The sequence below is a fragment of the Vipera ursinii genome (genome assembly GCF_947247035.1).
Source record: "Vipera ursinii genome assembly, chromosome: 16".
NCBI lineage: Eukaryota > Metazoa > Chordata > Lepidosauria > Squamata > Viperidae > Vipera > Vipera ursinii.
This window is the reverse complement of record NC_139529.1, coordinates 8,209,286-8,230,397: the sequence shown is the minus strand read 5'-3', so window position 1 is coordinate 8,230,397 and position 21,112 is coordinate 8,209,286. Positions and strand designations below refer to the sequence as shown.

Genomic DNA, 21,112 nt, shown 5'->3' with positions numbered 1-21,112 from the left:
CCACTCAGTCTTGCTTCCACTGGCTTCAGAAGCCACCTGTCCATCCCCAAGAATTAGCCCCATCTAGTAGCTTCCAACTTGACTTAACAGGCACACCCAATAAAGTCAGAAATAAATTAATTGGTGGCGAAAAGCAGAGTCTTCATTTCCTCCAGGCAAAGATAACTGAATAGTTGACGGTGGGTATTTAGAGAATCAAAGAGACACAACTTGATTGGCAGGGGATCTGATCCATTACGAAGCGAGCAGGGGCATTAGAAGTGCTAAATTTGGTAATTATGCTACTTTCCTTCCTTTCTTTCTGGTGTGTGTGTGTGTGTGTGTGTGTGTGTGTGTGTGTGTTTTGTTTAGCATGCAACCAACCCAAAGCAAGATTTGGGGATCTTTTATGATGCAACCTCAGGGTTTATTCAGTCTCCACAAACCCACTTCTCTCTCTCTCTCTCTCTCTCTCTCTCTCTCTCTCTCTCTCTCTCTCTCTCTCTTTAGCCTGGGCTTCCATCCTCACTCCCCCTCTTAGTTAATTTATTTGAAGTCCTAATCTAATTATTAACTCTTCTCAAAGGGATAAGCAGCTTTGGGACACAATGCCCGGTTCTCCGCTGGGCCGGGCCGGCATCAAATGGCCCCAGGAAAAGGGGCGATTCCGCACAAGTCGAGCAGATGAGCGAAACCGGGGTCGGCCCCCGTTAACCCAAATGAGATTTAGGACTCATTACAGCCGGGGGACAACTTCTATTTGATTGTCATTTACAACCAAATTGATAAACTCTCACGCCTGGTAGCCCACCTTTTCATCCCCCTCCCTCCCTTCTTTGCAAAGTTAAATAATAACGATTTAAAAAAAAATCCCCCTGGAAAGTGGTTTTAGAAAGAAGGGGGACTTTCCAGACGCAGCGGGATTTGTCAGGAGGACTAGAAAAGCAGCTATTGAGGGCTGATTAGCCCCAACTAAAGCCCTCTATGGAAATAAGGAGGGCAGATGGAAGACAGATTAGCTGCGATGGGTCTCCTTCCTTCGGCCTTTGTGGCGGTTTCCCCCCAGCTGCCCACCAAGGCATTTATCCCTGCCTTGTTTCCGTATACATTTATTGCTCATTTCATACTGCTTGAGAAGAGGGGGGGGGGCGGCACGGAGGCCGTGTCTTTCTTTTTGGCGGCCACCGTCCTCCTTCCCTGTCCGGGTACCCCTCTCCCCCCCCCCTGTCACTGAAAGAGAAAGGTGTGATAATTAATTCATGGAGCGATCCCTCATCCCAAAATTACAATGGGACCCGGGAGACGGCCCTATTCAGCCTTGGCAGGCGGATAACTCGAAACATAGATAGGATTTGTCCGCCAAACCATTACAGGGGCTGTGGGTGGCAGGTCCAGGGGGCCCCCCCATTCCTCCTCCTCCCCCCTTTTCAGACGGCCCAGGGCCCCCTCGACTGGTGGAACAGAAGGTGCTCCTTCTCCAAACAATGATCAAGCATGAAATTTAATTAGCCGGAGTCTTTGCCGCTGTTTCCATCTCTCTCCCACCCCCTTAAAAAAAAAAAAAGACAGTGATAGGGCGTGTGAGAAGGATCGGTGGTAGATGAAACTGCTGGTGAGGATATTGATGCATTTCCCCCACCCCAATTCTCTTTTCTCTGGAGATTTATCCAGTTTCATAATGTACGAGGGTCTCTCTCTCTCTCTCTCTCTCTCTCTCTCTTTTCTCTCTCTCTCTCTTTTCTTTCTTTCTTTCTCTCTCTCTCTCCATTGTCTCTCCTATGTACCCCCAAATCTATTTAAATGTTTTTGGAGCAAAGCCGCTTAGCCACAGTTTTGTGAGAAGTTATTTGGCGTTCATAACTGTCACGTCTATTTAACAGCTTCGTAGGGAGGTTTTAAAGAGGCGCTTTTGACGTTAATGAGGCGATTCTGGGCCTGTGTTGTCTGCCTTACTGACACCTCCTGAAAGCGAGTGAAATTTGCCCCTTGGTGTGCCAGATCCCGGCCTCCTCCCACTGTTGGCCATTCCCATGTAGGGTTTGCAAGTCAAGGGGTTCCCTGTAGTTTAGGGTTAAGCTGTGGGGCCCTTGGTGCTCTCTGAGCTTGGCTGTTTTCTTGCAGACGTCTCATTACCCAACTGGGTAACAGCATCAGTGCTAGAAGGGAGTGGAGTTTGTGGAGAGGAGGAGGAGGAGAGGGGGAGGAGAATGGCTGTGGTGCCCTTAGGGCTTTCTGAGCTTGGCTGTTTTCTTGCAGACGTCTCATGGCCCAACTTGGTAACATCATCAGTGCTAGGAGAGAGTGCAGTTTGCCCTCTGTTAATACAGTATAGGGAGCAAACCCCCATATACAGTAACTATATGGGCTCTCTGTGACAGGGCAAGCTACTGTATATATAAACAGGGAGCAAACTCCATACTTACAGCACTGATGATGTTGCCTAGTTGGGTCACAAAACGTCTGCAAGAAAACAGCTGAGTTCGGAGCCACTGTATATAAACAGGGAGCAAGTCACACTCACCAGCCCTGAAGACGTTACTTAGTTGGGTCACGAAATGTCTGCAAGCAAACAGCACCAAGGATCCCACAATAATCTAGCTTTTTTCTCTTCTGTCAGGTATCCCTGTGAAAGTCACAAATATGAAGGATGGGGCCGTTTATCAAACGTCCCTGGAACTCTTCATTTACCTGAATGAAATTGCGTAAGTATTTTCCCCAAATCCGAGCAATATTTAGCTAGGCTGATTGACAGTGCAAGAATTGGTTCCTAAGACCGTTTCATATTCGGGAACCTGTTATGTAAACAGCCCGCTGCAACCTTCTTGGTAATCAGCAGAGAGACCCATCCCTTTGCCAGATCACCAGAAAGCTTTTAGATTAAAGATGGAAAAGTCTTTGATGCCTTCGAGACGTGAAGGGCATATAGTGGCTCCAGAGCACAGTTGCTTGGATTCACGCAGCCCTGTCCCTTTCATTTTGATAAATCTCCTTCACGAAAAGTGCTGGGAGAAGAATGGCTTTTGATTTTCGAGGTTTGGCTCACGGATGTTGCTCCCTTGTTATGCAGGTTCAAAAAATATAACCAACATCTCCTCTCTACTTTTTCCCTCCAGTGGCAAGCATGGCGTCGGACGCATTGATATTGTGGAGAACCGGTTTATTGGAATGAAGTCAAGAGGTAAGAGAGAATGACTTTCCTTTCTGGGCATTTCCAGCGGCTCTAATGTTGTATTTACGTAATGCACAATCTATAGATCGGGGTGTCTCCAAACTTGGCAACTTTATGATTTGAGGGCTTCAATTCCCAGAATTCTGGGAGGCTGGCTGGGGAATTCTGGGAGTTGAAGTCTGCAAGTCTTAAAGTTGCCAAGTTTGGAGACCCCCTGATCTATAGCATAATCAGTCCCTTGTTCTGGTTTTGTATGACACATTAACTATCGATTAACCATGTAGGGTTCATATGGGTTCATACAACATCCTCAGTGCTAGTTGGCGTGGGGTTTGCTCCCTGTTTATAGACAGTAGATCTGAGCTTGTTTTCTTGCAGACGTTTCATGACCTAACTAGGTAACCTCATCAGGGCTAGTGAACGTGGAGTTTGCTCCCTGTTTATGTACCATAACTCTGAGCTGCTATATGTAAAACCTCTTCAGAACTGGAAAAAAGGACCTTTGGGATATTCTTGCAAGGGTTCCCAAGCAAGAGGTCGTTGCCCCAGCTAGGACCATGGATCCTATTAGTGTCTCAGTGCAGCTTAAGGGGGCCAATTACCAATTAGAACATTTTGAGTAGCCATCATTGTCTGGAACGAATGTATGTAGCCCCCCCTATTCCTGATCCACTTCTTTCTTCCCCCCCTCACTTCAATCTTTCCTAGCAGCAATTACAGCCCGAATGAAATATAGTGAGATTTGCCTCCTGACACCGCTGTCTTTTTATTGTAAACACGGAGAAAAGCAGTTGACACGCTGAGCGGCAGAGTGACACTTTTGAAGGGATCTCTTGTCTTTTGCATAGTAACACAGGAAGAACATCTATCATTTGCTTCTTCCCTCAGGCTGTGATTTGCACTTTGACTGTCAGGGGAGAAGGGAAGAGAGTTTTATAAAAAAATCCAAAATATTACTTTGGCTTCCAAACTGCCATCTTTTGAGCTTTCGGCTTCCTGTCACCCATCGAGCAAAATTATTTCAGAGAGAGAGAGAGGAAGATGGAGAAAGAGGTGTCTGGTATTTCATTTATTTTCCCTGAGTAAACTGGCAGGTAGGGAGTGAGGAGGGACTTGGAGATGTTTAAAGGAGAGGGGAAAAACGAAGGAATGCTTAGACATCGATCCAACGCTAAAACACCAGCTTTTTATCAGTCTAAATTAACTTTAACATCACCAGAGCAAGAGTTTTTTTTTTTCCTGACAGTCTGCTCTTTTTTTTAAGTTCACCTCTGAGGTTTCTCATTGGAAAGTTGCAAAGAATAGATAGTCCTCCCTTAGTGAACGTTTGAAGTTATGACCGACCACCCCTAATCCGGATTCAAAGCTCTGATGGCTGCACGCTCTCCAGCAGCCCTGTGATCACATTTTGGGTGCTTATTTATTACTACGTATTCAGCATACGATGAGAACATGATCCGACAAAGTAAACATATGCACACAATCCATGTAGTTACACACAGTTACTACTTTATTAGAAGGTTGCAGTAATCAAATCTAGCAAGTCTGAATGTGCTCCCTCCCCCCATGTCCTTTGCTTTTGGGGGGATATGTATTGCTTCTGTAAATGGGGGTCTCCACTGAGCCCCCTTGTGAGCAAAAAACAAACCCCCCTCCAAAACCGCCTTCCCCAAAGCCCATCATTGCTAGCCCCTGGTATCGGTCGCACCAGGGAATTCAAGCTTTCCTTGTTTGGTGTGCCTGCGTGTGTTTTGTTTTCCCCCCCCCGCGCCCCCAAACTTCTGATGGACTGAATCCAGTCTTCAGTGCTAGAAAATCAGGGTGACATTTTCCTTCTTGTTCGGCTGTTTTCCATTCTTGCTGCCTATCAAATCTTCCTCCTCCCCCAAACCTTTTCTTGTTTGTTGGAAGAGTTGGGGGGGGGGAAGGGAGAGAGACAGATGAGAGGGGATTTCTTTCTTTTCCTCCGAGACCCCCATGATTTTGCCCTGCGTGGTTGTTTAATTATAGGTTTTCAGGCCCAGATTGGTGGGCAGCCGTCGGTTGGAAATCGCCTTCTTAAACCCTGTCATTTTGCCTAGTCGGAGTGTTTCTTCCCAAAGAGGAATCTAGAAATTTTCTCCACAAGGTGCGGAGTGGACTGTCTCGGCCCCAGCGGGATTGTAATGACAGTTGCGTTTTATGGCAAGCTGAGACTGAATAGAGCCAGAAACTGCATTTCCTTCTGTCAACCAGATCATTATTTTGTGTCATTTCGTGACAGTTTAGGCCTCGTTCTCTTTTTTTTCCTTCTCTCTCTCTCTCTCTCTCTCCCCTCTGGCTCTCTCCCCCTCCTCGGCGGATGAAACGGCTAGGTGTCTACGAGACTCCGGCGGGAACCATCCTCCACTGTGCTCATTTGGACCTTGAGGCCTTCACCACGGACCGCGAAGTGTGCAACATCAAGCGAGGACTGGCCACGAAGTTTGCCGAGCTGGTGTACAACGGTACGTAACCACGTGCGAACGTGGCTGCTCCGGCCCATCTTTTCTCCCATGCGGCAAACTCTTCAGATCGGGTGTTGGCCTGCCACCGTTCCTGACGAGCTGTCAGCCTCCTGAGGTCCAGGTTGTTCCCCCACGTGCCACGGTTCGTTTAGGGAAGTTACAAGGGCACTGAAAAAAGTGACTGAGGACCATTTTTTCACACTTACGACCATTGCAGCATGATCAAAATTTGGATGCTTGGCACCTGGCTCCTATTTATGACGGTCACAGTGTCCTGAGGTCATGTGATCCCCTTTTGATCTCAGTTAACTAATTCAAGTTAATTTCTATCTTTGCGGGAACTCTCCAGGGTGCTGAAACTCGTTTTTTCTCCAACACTTTGCACTCTGCAGAACTGATTTGTTAGGCAGATTTTTCCACCTTAAAGTTATCTCCGTGCCTGCTTTAATTCCTTACAGGTTAGGGACTTTTAACTAACACACAAGCTCTCTCTCTCACACACACAAGCGCACACTCTACATAAGCGTGTATAACCGTAGCACAAAAGTTTATCTACTTCAAAAAGGAAGCCTAAATAACATTAACTTTGGAAAACTTATAGAGTGGAAAAAAACAACCTCTTTTAATAGTTTCAGTATTAGCTAGTATTAAAAGTAATATTTTAATAGCTAAGAATGATAGAGGCTGGGGAGGAAGACAAAGACGAAAGCGAAAACTTCTAGAAAAGGAAGGAAACTGGGGAAAAAATTGAGGGATCCTTGGCGCTCTTTAAACCTGGTTGTTTTCTTGCAAACATTTCATTATCATTAGCACCTCCTCTCTGCAAACTCTACTCCCTTCTAGCGCTGATGACTAGTTTGGGACATGAAACATCTGCAAGAAAACAACCAAGCTTAGAAAGTGTCAACCCTGAGCTACAAAAAAGGGAGAAAGAAACGAAGCACAACTCAACAACTAAGCAAAACTAAAAAAAATAACAACAACAACAATAACGCACACCTTGATTTGTGTTTTCCAACACACTGCCGAGTGCGGCGCTCCGGAAATAGGTTGGCGGGGAGAACTCGCTAATCAGATTGTCTAGCTGTGAGTGGGTTTAAGCACCCACTCCACCAATTTGGAGCCAGTGTGTAGCTGTTAAATTATCCACTCTTACACTTCTTCGTGATGGGAATTTGCTATGTAGAATTAGCCCACACTGGGGCACTGTGCAATTTATCTTGGGCTGAAAGGCCAGAGTGGTTTCGTTAGAGGCAATACATGAAAATGGTAGAAGAAATCCTGACTTGTGTTTTTGAATACAAGTGCCAAGGAGGTTGTTACCCCTGGCATTTTCGAGCAGGTGTGGTCAGCAGGGCGAGCCATTCCTGGCTGGCAGCCAGTTGGGAAACAGCAAATAAAGAGAACGCACGGAAGCTGGGGCTGCGTTGGGAGAAACAGCAGTGAGAAACGTCTTATTGGACAGCGATAAGGAAAGGAGGCCCGCTTTAAATAGGGTTTGGGGTTCTCGAACCATTTAGGGATGCCAAATTGTCTTTCCTGTTTCCTTGTTTCTTTTTTTAAAGCATATTATAAATGCTGACCCTGAGCCAGAATACCCTCAGGCACAAGGAATGGGAACCCTCCATTAGGTTGCAGTATAGAAGATTTTTTTTTCAAGCCTGTACAGGCAGTCCTCAACTTACGATCACAACTGAGCCCAAAATTTTTGTTGTTAAGGGAGAGACTGGACAGCCACTTGTCCAAACTGGTGTAAGGTCTGCTGCTTGAGCGGGGGTGGGGGGTTGGACTAGAAGACCCCCAAGGTCCCTTTCAACCCGATCATTCTGTGTTCTACACAGACTCGTGTCCCTTGGCTCAAGAATCTACCCGAAAGCTATTCCCTAAATGAAAGGACAACCTGGTGGTCCGGCACGTGTGCTTGTGTGTGTGTCCTGCATTGCACTTGATTTTTTTATTATCTTTTCTGGCTCTCCTCCTTCCCCTCCCTGGCTACCCAGCCCTGGCTTCATTTAAGCCAGGCAAATTCCGAATCGCACCCCCCCCCCTGCCTTTTTAGCCATTCCTCTTTCCAAAATCAACTCTGGCAGGCGAGCTGCAGCGTCTTGTCAGAAGGAAAACCATGCAAAAAGGTGCAAAACCCTCCCCCCCCAAAAAAGCCAAGATAACAATACTGCCAATGAAAGAGCACTCTACTCAGCGGAGGGAGCCTGCTGGAGGCGAAGTTTTTGTACCCCTGTCTTCCTTAAACACCTAATTACTGTAACCTGTCTCTGGATTTAAGGCAATTAGCGGCTGTCATTTCTCTCGTCTCCCTGCACGCTCCCCTCCAGCCTGTGGTGGGAAGGCAGGATTGCAGGACTGGTTTTGTTCGAGCTCCTGCTCTGCGCCAGGTTTAAGCCAGGTGCTTCGAAGGCCACGGAGCTCCCACCCGTTTCCCTGTTCAGGGTGGCCTTTGCAAAGCAGGGAGGGTCCTTATGGCGGGGGGGTGGGGGACGGAGGCAGAGAGAAGGAGAGCACCAGATTGACTAGCTTTTTCAAAAGGTATAGTTTGTCAAGATTTCCCCCCACGCCCCCATAGAATGAAAGATAAATTGAAAGAGGGAGGGAAAAAAGGATGAGAGGAAAGGAGAGAGAGAGAGAAAATAGGGAGGGAGAAAGCAAGGAAAAAGGGACGGGAGGAAAGAAAGAGAGAAAAGGGAGGGAGGGAGGGAAGGAAGGGAAGGAAGAAGGAAAGAGAAAAAGGAAGGAGGGAGAGAGGGAGGAAAGAAGGAAAGAAAAAGAGGGGAGGGAGGGAAAGAGGGAGGGAAGCAAGGAAAGAAAGAAAGAAAGAAAGAAAGAAAGAAAGAAAGAAAGAAAGAAAGAAAGAAAGAAAGAAGAAAGGAGGAAGCAAGGAAAGAGAATGGAGGAAAGGAAGGAAAGAGAAGGAAAGAGAAGAGGGAGGGAAGGAGGGAGGGAGGGAGGAAAGAAAGAAAGAAAAAGAGAGGGGAGGGAGGGAAAGAATGAATGAAGGAAGAAAGGAAAGAAGGAAGGAGAAAAAAACAAAATGTATAAATGATGACTGACTTTTTTTTCCTACAGAATAATGACAATCTCATTGTCCCCCTCCTTCTTAGAATCTCTTCGTCCACTCATTTCATCCACCTTTTTCTCCATCTTCACTTGCACCCGTCACAATTTCAGGTCTCTCTTCTTTCAGCAGAAAGTCCCCACAAAGCTTCCAGTCAATCTTTCAGAAAAGTTTGTGTGTGTGTGTGTGTGTGTGTGTGTGTGTCTTTTTCCTTCACACCAAGCATGTCAGTTTTGCCATTTCTGCAAATTTGACATTCTCACAATCCACCCCTCCACTGTGGGCATTTCATTATTCTTCCATCATGGTGCATATAATAATCTTGCTGCAGACACCATCTACAAAATCAGTCTAGCATGAGTTGGATCCCGTTGACTAGAGAGAACATTGCGAAGAGGGCAAATAGGAGTGAAAGCAAAGACCGCTAAGCTTGAGTAGATCTCAACTGGTCCTTAACAAATGGGTCATTTGACAATTCCAAAACACCCATTTGCGAACATCTCCATAAATATTGGACGTAGCCAAGGCAGGGTCCCTTTTCTGAATTAAAATAGAAAACCAGGTTCTGCTCTGTGCCAAAAGTTTGTTAGGGAATGCAAAGATAGACATTTCCACCCCAAAATAGACTGGTTGAGACCAGCACAAACAGCAGGATGTACGGAATCACAGATTCAAAAGTTGAAGAGTCGTGATTAAGATGGGGAAGATTTTGATAGAACCCCATCAAAATGGCCTTCAACTTTCCATTGTTGTGATGGCGACTTCCATCTTCCGAAGACCTAATTACGAGAAATGCTGTTCTGTTCCATCCCATTCAAGCTAATCATATAGTCCAAATCAAGAGTGTCCACTTTTGGCAACTTTAAGACTTTTGGACTTCAACTCCCAGAATTCTCCAGCCAGCACTTGTGGTCTCCTGCTTTACAGCCTGCTGCCTCAACCACTAGACCAAACTGGCTGTCTAATGCATGACGGCCTATGTTGGCTTCCTAGTATGAAACATGATGCCTGCAAAACTTGGTGTATCCACTTAGTTTGGTGTGTCTGTCCCAAAAAACCAGCGTGGAAGCTGAAGCTCCTTGGTGACGGCTTCCACCTGAGACTTTCGAGATCCTTAACGGGTCCTTGGCTCCCAAAATTTGAAGATCCCTTCCCTAGAGGAAGTGATTAAGTCGCTGGCTTATCCATCCTCCAGATCTCCCAAGAACAAGGATGAAACCTGAGGATCACTGACGGGTATCTGGCCTCTATTGTCTTCCCATAGCAGGAGCAACAAAGCCTGGCCTATAGTTCAACGGAAATTGAGACGCGGTTCCTTGAATTGGCGAGGGGGAGAAGGTTACTTGAGAATTGAAAGGAAGCAAGAGAGGAAGGGAGAGATCTCCACCATACGGCTACAGATGTCCCAGTGTGATAGAGACTCGGGCCTGCCTTGCAGAAACTAAAAAGAGGAGGAGCAGTCCGAAGCAGAAAGGCGCCACTGTTTCTGCTGTAGCTTCTTAATTACTGGGGAAAGAATCTGGTGTGTGTGTGTGTGTGTGTGTGTGTGTGTGTGTGTCCCCTGCCTGCTCCTGGCGATGAACTCTCCTTTGAAGGTTCTTCCTTTGAAAAGGGGGATTTCTTTCCCTGCTCCTCTTCCTCCTCCTCCTCCTGGGGATCAGAAATGGCCATCCTGTTCCACCTTGGCATTGTGTTATCTTTTGAAAATCCAGGTGAGGCAGGATCTTTTTTTGCTCTTTAGCCATCTGCCCTCGACATCGGCTCCCCGGTCTTCTCCAGATGGCCTTTGGTAATGTTACATGTATAATAATCATCCCGGCTTTGTGTGCCTCGAACTGAGGTCCTCTGAACAGAGATGCGGGTGCCTCTCTTTGCAAAGGACCCACAGCAAGCGAATTGGGTAAGAATGACAACCTCCCCCCCCGAAAAAAACCTTAAGCTACTGCTCAGAGCAATCTCTTTCTTTCTGGTAGGCTTCTGGTTCAGCCCCGAAGGCGAATTCATCCGTCGTTGCATCAGCCATTCCCAAGACCTGGTGGATGGAAAAGTCCACCTCTCTGTCTTGAAGGGTAACGTCTACGTTTTGGGAAGGGAATCGCCCCAATCCCTGTACAATGAAGAGCTTGTAAGGTGAGTCCCTCAAGTATAATTCCACAAGCCATCTCCATGGAAGATGAAGCAGGCTGAATTGGAGGGCGGTGCTAAACGTGTCATCGGTTTGGAATCACTGCACAGCCACAAGAGCCCCAGGTCCAGCCCTCCTTGAGTTCCATTGACCCTCATCTAGTCCCAGTTTAGCTTTGACCTTTAGTTGATCAGAGTCTTATCCATAGCTAGCAATAATAAACCCTTCGGTGCTTTGAACTCAACAGACACTCCCGGTTATTAACATATCCAAGCTTCTCCATTAGCAGAAAAAGAGACCCATCTCCTTACTGGCTCATAGGAGACTGTAGAAAAGAAGCCAGAAAGAATAAACAGAATAAGAGAATTGGAAGGGATCCTGGAGGTCTTCTAGTCCAATCCCCTGCTCTGGCAGGAAACTATTTCAGACAAATGGTTATCCAATCTCTTCTTAAAAATTTCCAGTGATGGACACCCACAACTTCTGAAGGGACTCAGGAATAGAATAGAATAGAATAGAATAGAATAGAATAGAATAGAATAGAATAGAATAGAATAGAATAGAATAGAATAGAATAGAATAGAATAGAATAGAATAGAATAGAGCTGGAAGGGACCTTGGAGGTCTTCTAGTCCAGCCCCCTGCTCAAGCTGGAGAACCTATACCATCTCAGACAAGTGACTGTCTAGTCTCTTCTTAAAAATCTCCAGGGATGGAGCGCCCAGGAAGTTTCTCCTTAAAAACTTCTCCACTCCAGCCCAACTAATAAATAACTCTTTTCCCACCGCTTTCACAGGAAACAACTTAAGAATATCACATCTGTGGCAAAAATGCTCCCAAGATTTAAAAGCTCTAAAATTTCCACCTTGACATTATATATTCTTAACTTTGGCTTTTCCTTCTGTTTTGTCCCCCTTACTGATTTTTGAGAAGCATGAAAAAAAAATCCACACAATTAAGCAAAGGTCTTGTTTAAAAGTGAAAAGTAATTTTCACTATTAAGCTTTCAGCCTTTTATACACAGAGAGACACGTGTATATATCAATCACACATACACTGCTGTCTGCCTCTCTTTCTTATTACTCTCTTCGTTCCCCCTTTCAATCCTTCGAAATGCTTTATAAACCCTAAACATACCCAAATCAGTTTAGATCAGTCAGACTAAATGTCAAATTATGCCTCTCTCCTCTGGATCTGACTTTCCTCCCCCTTAAAATCAGCAGTTTCTAATAATTCATCCCAACCTTTCATTATCGTTTGCATTCTCACGCAGCGAAATTAAGTGAACAACGTTAAAAAGAGAAAGAGGGAGAGAGAGAGAGAGAGAGAGAGAGAGAGAGAGAGCGGGGTGGGGAGAAGGAAGAAAGAGCGCAAAGGAAAAAGGAGAGGGGAAAAAAAAAAAACCCAACAACCCAGGGATATTTATTCTCACTGTGCTGTTAGCCTTTTTCCCTTTCTTCTTGATTTCTACCTCGTTGGGTTGAAAAGCATTTGAGTGACGGCATCACGGGAACTGAAGCGGCTGCCGCAAGAGATGTAATGCCGAAAAATGCCTTTGCACAGTGGGTAGAAAGTAACATAATTACAGAGCAGGTCAGTACCACTTCAATGAGCAAAAATAAAAGCTCAGAGGTTTTTCTATAGCCCTTTGGGGGAGGTAAAGTCATTGTAAACTGTCTCTCTTTTTTTTTAAGAAAAAAAAAATTCCCCTCCCCTTCCAAAAAATAAAATAAAATATGAGGGTTGCAGTTTGCAGAAGAGGAAGAAGGCTCTCTTTTATTTCGAATTTTACTTTCCTCCTCTTCGCTTCCGAAGAGAGGAAGAGGAGGGGGAGGCGTGATGAGAAGGGAATCCGGTTTGTGGTCCGAGTTGGGGTCGAAGAAGCACGCGGGGTTTTTGTTGCACGCTTGATTCCAGTCCCCCTGGAGTGTTTTCTTACACCTTCTTGGGAGAAAATGTCCCCCCCCCCCGCATCCTTCTTTTCATTAAACTAGACAATTCCTGCAACTGTCCTTCCTATGGTTTAGCCTCCAGCACCCTGATCATCTTGGTTGCTCTTCTCTGCACTCTTTCTAGAGTCTCCACATCTTTTTAAAATCGTGACGACCAAAACTGGATGCAGGATTCCTGGCCTTACCGAGGCATTAGAAAGCGACATGTTTGTGACATTTCTGAGAAGTAGCAAGAAGAAAAAAAAAATCAATGTGCCACTTAGGAACATTGCAAACCCTCTTTGCTATCCCAAAAGGGTAAACCAGAAACATTTTGCCTCCACTTGTTGCGTAAGGAGAAATTTCTGACAGTTTGGAACAACTTCAGAGGTTGTGAGCACTCCATCACTTTTTTAGGAAGAGATTGGCCAGCCGTTTGACCAGGATGGGATAGGGTCTCCTGCTTCAGCAGGGGGTTAGACTAGAAGACCTCTGAGACCCCTTCCAAATCTTATCTTATTCTGTTAAAAGGGCCCGTTCTTACCGACAACCTGTCGGCTAGAAGGTGGACATCTGCTACGGCATCAAGCTAAGGGTCAGGTGGAGAGACAATTTCTCTTTCGCCAAGTCAACCAAGTTGGCGCTCTTCTCCTTTGAAAAAACGGGGCAGGGAAAAGTTAACCGCGGGGTGGGGGGGCGGGGGTGTTGAGAAACAGAGCGAGAAATAGGAGGAGGAAGAAAAAGAAAGAGGTTGCGCAAGACCTTGAGTGCATTGAACATTATGCGCCGGCCTGTTTTTATTGCCCCCTAATTAATGGGCCGGCCTTTTACCCAACAAAAGGGCCTTTCTGAGGCTAACCTTTTCAAGTCAAAGGTTGTGGAAAGACATGGCTTTTAAATTAGGTGATTGTGCGCCAGGAGTGAATTCCACACGGGTGAAGGTTGAGAGCCTTTGATGGGGGACGAACAGAGGGGGCTTTGTCGAGGGACCAGGACTTCTGGCCTCACAGGGAGGTGTTGACGAAACTCCACCTTGGAGGCAATTAAGAGCTGACCATCTCCACTCCTAATTTCCGAATGTTTAAGTCTTCCACGCCTAACACAGGCAGTCCTCGACTTACAACAGTTCATTTACTGGCCGTTTGAATTTACAACAGCCCCGGGAAAAATGACTTGTGACTGTCTTTCACGCTTAGACTGTTGCAGCATCTCCAAGGTCAGGTGGTTAAAATTCAGGCGCTTGGTGACCAACTCATATCTGTGACGGTCGCCGTGTCCTGGGGTCGGGCGATCCCTCCTGGCGACCTTCTGACAAGCAAAGTCAGTGGGGCAGGCAGGTCCACTTAACAATCATGTAGTCAACTTAGCAACCGCAGTGGTTCGCTGAACCGCTGTGGCAAGAAAGGTGGCAAAACGGGGGGGGGGGGCAAAACCCGCTTAAGCGACCTCTCGCTTAGCCACATAAATTCCGGGGAGCAATTGTGGTGCAATTAGCTAACGTTTCCTTCTGGCGTCTTGCGATTGCGATTGCTCGATTGTCCTTGCTTATTTCGGGGCCGCCACATCTGCAGGGTCCTTCCTGCATGGGGGTTTGTGTTGTGTGCAATTTCACACACTGGAAATGCAGGACTACCGGCCCTCTAGGATGAAGGCAGGCCTACTTCTTCTGCCCTAACCTTGGCTTAAGATACTACGCAGGGGTCTCTTGAGTGAAATCCCAGTCTTTTTCCAAACCTGATATTGCGCTTCTGACTCATCCTTTCTCTTCTTGTCATTCAGCATGGATGTTCAAGGCAGTTATGAGCCCTCGGATGCTACTGGATTCATCAACATCAATTCCCTTAGGTTTGTATTCCCTAAAAACACTGGGCCCCGTCTGCTCATTAACCAGCGGAACGGCTTGCCTCCAAAAGTTGTGGATGCTCCATCACTGGAGGTTTTGAAGAAGAGATTGGACTGCCGTTTGTCTCCTGCCTGGGCAGGGGGGTTGGACTAGAAGACCTCCAAGGTCCCTCCCAACTCCGCTATTCCGCATTCTGTATTTCTGTTAGGTTGCATTATAGGAACTAGGTATGTCTAGATGGATGGATAGAGATGAGAAAGGAGAGAGATTAGAGAGAGAGAGAAATTAGAGAGATGGATGGATGGATAGAATAGGAGGGGAGGGGAGGGGATAGGACAGAGAGTAAGATAGACAGAAGGATTAATAGCTAGCTACAGGATGGATGGATGGATGGATGGATGGATGGATGGATGGAGAGACAGATAGACAGACAGACAGACAGAGATGGGATTGATATAGAATGGACAGACAGACAGAAAAGGCTGACAGATGATTGTGTGTTTAGCAGGCAGGAGTCAAAGAAAAAACAACACACAGGAACAAAACCCCTCTTATTTATTGTTGTTTCACGTTGCTTAATTGCCTCAAATCTGTGTGTGTTACATGTAACTTCATAATTATTTTTTCTCCCTTTCTTCTCTCTCTCTCTCTCCCCCTTCGGTTGGCACACAGGCTGAAAGAATATCATCGGCTCTGCGACAAGGTCAGCCCGGCTCAAAATTAATGGCAATCCACAGCCCAAAAGCTCATTCTCTCCCCTTCTGCTAATTTGTTCCTGGCTCTCATCATCCGGGTGATAATTGGTGAGGTTATCCACCTTCCCGAGGCGTGTTTTGTTACGCTTCTCCATAGCCGAAGCGGCAAGCTGCCAGAAAGCAAGGGAGTCTTCCCATGTACCAAGTCGTTATTAAAATATTTCCATCGTTATTTCAACAATTCTAACAAGCGGCACCCTTTGTAATCGTCTTTCTCTACTTTGTTGGGGGTTTTTTTCCCCCATCTTCTCACACATCATACATTGCTCAAGCTATTTTTAAAATTCCTGGGCCATCTGAAGGACACCCTGTATTTTGCTCAGAATTGGCAATTTTTTGTTTGTATGTGCAAGGAAAAAAAACACATAATACTGCCGCGGTTGGATTTCACCCAAAACGAGCCCTCGTTCTACCTGTAAGAGCTTAGCAAGAAAAGAAAAAAAGCATTTTCCTTTTAATCACCAACCATTAGGTGATTATGTCTTTGGCTTAATTGCTATGAAGTCTGGTGGACTTTGTCTGTGTTTCCTTTTTTCCAAATCCTTTTATCCGATTTTTATCGTCGCTGATATTTTGACCTATCTTGGGAATTCAATGCTGAGAATCTGGTTCAAGGTAAAGAGAGTTAAAAAAAAGGATTGAGAGGAGAAAATACTGCTTGAAGGAATGTTAAAATGTTTGGTCTCTGAAGCCATTTTTTTGAAACTGGTCCAGGAGAAAAGCAGAGAGGAAAAAACAATTATTATTATAATTATTTGTTTTGCCTGCATGGCTTGGTAGGATGGATAACCTTGGATGGGAAGGCCAACTGAAATCCTGTTTAAGCGAGATTCAACTTATTTTATTTATTAAATTTGTTTGCCACCATCCTCTGATCTTTCTTTTTCCCTTCCAGTTACGTTAATCTGGTTTAGTTTCTTCTGCATTTTCTATTTGAGCAGAATGCATTGAGGATTTGGCCAGCTGATCAAACCACTGTCTTTTTGCAGCTTAATCCAGCCGCTGCCATAACATAAGCATGTGGGCCGACCTCCAAAGTGCCTGAAAGCAGGGGGTTGGACTAGAAGACCTCCAAGGACCCTTCCAATTCTGTTATTCTGTATATAGTCTTCCAATATTTGAGGGGCTGTCTCAGAAGAGGACAATGGGTAACTTATCTGAGGCGGGGGGTGGTGGGGGCGGTTGAGGAAGTTTGACGCAGTTTGCTAATTTTAGTTGATTAACTTAGGATCAGCTTGACTGTCAATTATCTAGCGGAGACACTGATTCTCGGGCCATTGTGGATTCTGTTAATATTTTAAAGGAAGATGGATGCAGTACAAAGAATAATATACATTCGGATATAAAGCTTCTCGCACAGCCGTCTGGATTTCCCCTGGCGCTCCACCGCAGGGTCGCCTAAAGCCGACGGTGCCAGGCAACTGTTTGGGGACCGTCCCGTTGGCTTCGGCCTTGGGCTGATCTGCACTCTTCTCAGGCTGCAGAGCAAAAGGGGGCTTTGCCGGGGTCATTTTCAATCGATAACTCATCTCCCGGCTTTGCTAGCGGAAGTGATAGCCTATTGGAAGAAGTTAATGGCTTTGTCCTTGGGGAGGAGGCTAATCTTCCCCAGCTGCAGAAGATCTCCGCAGGTGGCTTCCAACGTCTCCGACAGGGCCAGCCGGCACGTGGGACCGAAGCCCTTTGCATTCCCAAAGCTGGGAAAACTCTCCAAGTTTCTTACCTCGGGGTTGTGGCGTGTTAAAAGCTGGCGTGACATTTTTCCTGGGGTTTTTTCGTTCTTCGGAAGGCCACTTGTTCAGAGTTTCTCACTGCCGGGTCCTAAATGACCCCAAAATGGAGTCAGGGTTTCATTCATCACCCCCGACTTGTTTTACAGCTGCTATAAACCCCCCGGGGTTGGGATAGATGACCTCTAGGTTCATCCCCCAAAGCGGCCCTTTGGATAATTGAGCCTGAAACACCACGCAAAAAAGATCCATTCCAGTTTGGGGGGCGGGAGGAGAGGAAAAAAAAAAACCTGCCCCAGAAGGAAAAGCGGAGCCTCACAAAGCCAGTTTGTGAATTTAGCCATTTTGGAGGCCGTTTCGCCCGAAGCTTCTAGGAACGGCGGCAAAATTCTCCTTTGTAAATCCCTTAACAAGATGGCTTTGTGGGGGGACCTGGCTGACATCTCCTTCTGTCGGAGCCGTCCCTGGGACTGCTGAAAGCAGCTATTCTTTTCTTTCCCCCGTCCTGGGAACCACCTGAGGGAGAGGCAGGACGGGGAACCCAAGCCAGCCAGGGCACAGAGGCCATCGCCCGGGGCCGTCCCGGGGGACCGTCCCTCCCCGCCAAGAAAGCAGGCCGAGAGAGGCGCACAGAAGGCAGCCTAGTGGCATCTGGTCACTCAATCGCGGTGGTCAGTTGGGGGCCTGGCTGGGCTCTTTCCAGCCGGCCCCCTCCCCACTCCTAAGGGAAGACGGGCTTAAATATCCAGGAGGCCCCTGATCCGACAGGTAAGTTGGATTGGATTCGGGTAACTGTAGCCCTCGCTGTCCTAATGGCCTCATTTTCCCCCCTTCGGCCCTTTTGGGGAAAGGCTATCAAGGGAAGGTCACGGGGTGACCTCTGGGGTTATGGGAGAGCTTGACTCGGAGCCATGTCGTCAGCCTGTGGGGCTCCGGGGGCTTCTCTGAGCCTCGTGAGTCGATGTGGGTGCAGAGGGACGGACGGTCCTGGCGTCTTTCCTCCGCGTGACGATGTGGTCAAACCGTCGCAGGGCGTTAAGGACCAGTTGCACTTGACATCCAAACGGTTGAGAAGGGGAAGCCGAGCGGTTCGGAACGAGCCTCACTTACAGGTTGTCCTCAACGTACGACCACAATCGATCCCCAAAATTTACATTGCTCAGCCAGACACGTTGTTAAGTGAGTTTTGCCCCATTTTACGACCGTTGTGATACGGTTGTTAAGGGAATCTTGGCTTCCCCATTGACTTTGCTTGTCAGAGGGTATGTTCGCTAAAAAATATACTTTGTAAGTCAAGGACCCCCACACTTCTCTGCCTCGTCCTCTTTTGAAACAAGTTCCGATAAATAGCTCTTTCATACCCGTAAAAGTCCTTTTCACCGCTGTTATCCTCCACCCATATTTTGTTTTAATCAAAACACACATTTCAGCTCAAGGCCGTTGCGGTAAGTCCGTAGCTCTTCATGAGCCTCGTGCAAGAGTTAAAAACAAGGGGGACCCATCCTTCCCGGCGCTCAGCACCCCCTCCGTCAAGGTCCCGTGGGGGGAGCGAATGGTGCTCAGCGCCGGCCTCATCCTTCCTCAGGTTGCGTCTCGGAAGGCAAAACAAAATCAGAAAAGGCGAAATGGAGAAACAGGGTAGCCAGACGCCTGGATGGAACCAACAAGTGGTGGTTTTGTGCTGAATTGTTGGTGATGTGTTTTAAGTGGGCTTTCCAATGGAAAATGTTAGGCACTTGAGAGACAAGCGGACAAAGGCAGGGAAATGCATTAGTTTTTTATTGGTCTGTTTTGCGCATATTTGACATTACTCGATTAAGCAAGTCTCTGTTCAGCTTATTAAACGGGAGAAGAATGGGAAGCAAAGGAGGGGAGGGAGAGAAAGCGAAGAGGGAAAATTGTTCAAACAGGCAAGCGGTCGCATAATGGACCGGAGACATTGGAGCACACTGTGCCAGCCAGATGGGACCCAAACGTTGCGGAGAATTAGCGAAAACCGGCATTGTTTGGCAGAGAGAGTAGGTGATTCTTCTCTTTAATAGCTCTCTCTGTTCGCTATAATAATATCTCATTCACAGGCTGAGCATATCAAGGACAGAAGTCACCAGCAAAGAGCACGGAGAGAGAGCCGCACAAAACGCAAACACACACACACACAAACACACGCAGGTTAGTGGCAGGAGGCGCTTGCACCACTCAGAAAGGGTTTCGGAGAAAAAGGAAATAGCTACAAATGAGCAGTGGGTCTTCCTGACCAGTCGAGGAGGACACAACCCGTTGGTTTCCCACACTTTCGCAAGTTCAAGTAGTCCTTGACTTATGACAATTCATTTAGTGACAGTTTGAAGTTAAACGGTGCTGAAAAAAGTGACTTAGGCCATTTTTTACCCTTACGACGGTTGCAGCATCCCCATGGTCAGGCCATCAACGTTCAGACCCTTGGCAGCTGACTCCCATTTATGATGGTTGCAGTCTCCCGGGGTCATGTGATCCCCTTTTGTGACCTTCTGACAAAATCAGTGTGGAAGCCAGATTCACTTAACAACCACGTTACTAACTTAACAACTGCAGTGATTCACTTAACTCACTCAATTGTGGTTGTAAGTCGAGGACAGCATGTACTTTGTCTTCCTGGGTTTGATTTTAAAGGTGAAGCAGACAACCTAAGGTCATCCTTTGTCAATAACTATTTATCTGCAGGGACAAACAGCACGATCATGAATAGAAATGACTTTCGACTTCCCGCAGGCTTCCCCATTGACTTTGCTTGCAGGACTCTGCGGGTGAGCTCCAGTTACTACCGTATAAAGCCCTATCTCTCAATGGTTCATCTAATCGCAGTTCAAATAATAGTTCCAATATCTGGGAACGATACTCCCTGAAGATGAAAACGTGGACGAAGAGTTTAACACACGATGCACTAAGGCAAACCAGGGACTGGACCAGCTAGTTTCCCTCTGATCAGCACAAAGACACATCTCTTACAAAACCTACTCATCCCCACCCTATGTGTCATGGCTTGCAACCACGTACCTCGCTTGCAGCCAGACAACAGAAACAGGGAGGAAGTTGGCAAGGAAGGCTTGGGAAGGAATTGAGGGATTCAAGTGAGCCAGTGCAGTCCAGGACAATCCCAACATCCCAAGGGCAAACTCTGGGAAAACTCCCAGGTGCTCAGAATGTTCCCAAAACAAAATGAATGAAATTGATTGGTGGACAAGGAACTCTGAGGAGCTCCAGGCGAAAAAAAGGGGGGAATATATCTGTGCTGGTTTTGATTAATCGGAACCAGAAAGGGACCTCATCTTGAAAGTCACCAGTTCAGGCCCACAGCTTTTTTTTCCCCCACCCTGGAAGCCAGGTTTTAACAAGGATCAGCTTAAACTCTCCCTCTCTGCTCAGAAGCGGAGAGGCAGCTGAGTCAGGCAACGGGCAGTGGGGTAAAAGATGCCGAAGACCATTTGATCCAGGACAAGCTGTTTTCGCCTTGCGGGCAAAGTTTTAACTTTTTTTCTTCTTCGGGGGGGGGGGGGGGAGAAGACCTTGCAATCGATGAAGGCCATGCCATGACACGTTGACCCCTGCTCAGCAACATGTTGCTAATAACATGGTCTTTTAGGTGTGGCCATAAATCCTGTGCCCCGGATCCAGAGAGCGTGGGGAGAAAAAGAGGATGTAGATGAGGATATTTTGATAACGTGGAGGATGGTGGCAGATGGCGGTAGGGAGGAAGGGGGCGAGCCAAGACTATGCAAAAAAACCCCCATCAAAATCACCATGGCCTCGCAGAGCGTAACCCCCTCAGGCCACACACAGAGGGGAAGGGGACTGAGTGCCATCAATCAATCAGTCAGTCAGTCAATCAGAATAGAGGTGGAAGGGACCTTGGAGGTCTTCCAGTCCAACCCCCTGCTCAAGCAGGAGAGCCTAAACCATTTCAGACAAGTGACTGTCCAGTCTGTTCTTGAAAAACTACAGTGATGGAGCACCCACAACTTCTGGGGGCAAGCAGTTCCACTGGTTG

The 21,112-nt window shown here is 46.9% G+C and overlaps 1 protein-coding gene across 1 annotated transcript in view; it reads left to right on the top strand.

The window, feature by feature from the left end:
• ASS1 (argininosuccinate synthase 1) overlaps positions 1-15,556 on the top strand; it is a gene marked incomplete at its 5' end in the record, with an annotated part of 32,338 nt that extends 16,782 nt beyond the window's left edge. Inside the window, 6 exons of the mRNA XM_083375427.1 lie at positions 2,597-2,681; positions 3,093-3,157; positions 5,503-5,634; positions 10,678-10,834; positions 14,540-14,605; positions 15,276-15,556. Coding sequence (XP_083231553.1) covers positions 2,597-2,681; positions 3,093-3,157; positions 5,503-5,634; positions 10,678-10,834; positions 14,540-14,605; positions 15,276-15,327 — 557 coding nt within the window. The 3' untranslated portion in view covers positions 15,328-15,556. The remainder of the gene's footprint in view (positions 1-2,596; positions 2,682-3,092; positions 3,158-5,502; positions 5,635-10,677; positions 10,835-14,539; positions 14,606-15,275) is intronic.
• Between the last annotated feature and the right edge of the window lie 5,556 nt (positions 15,557-21,112).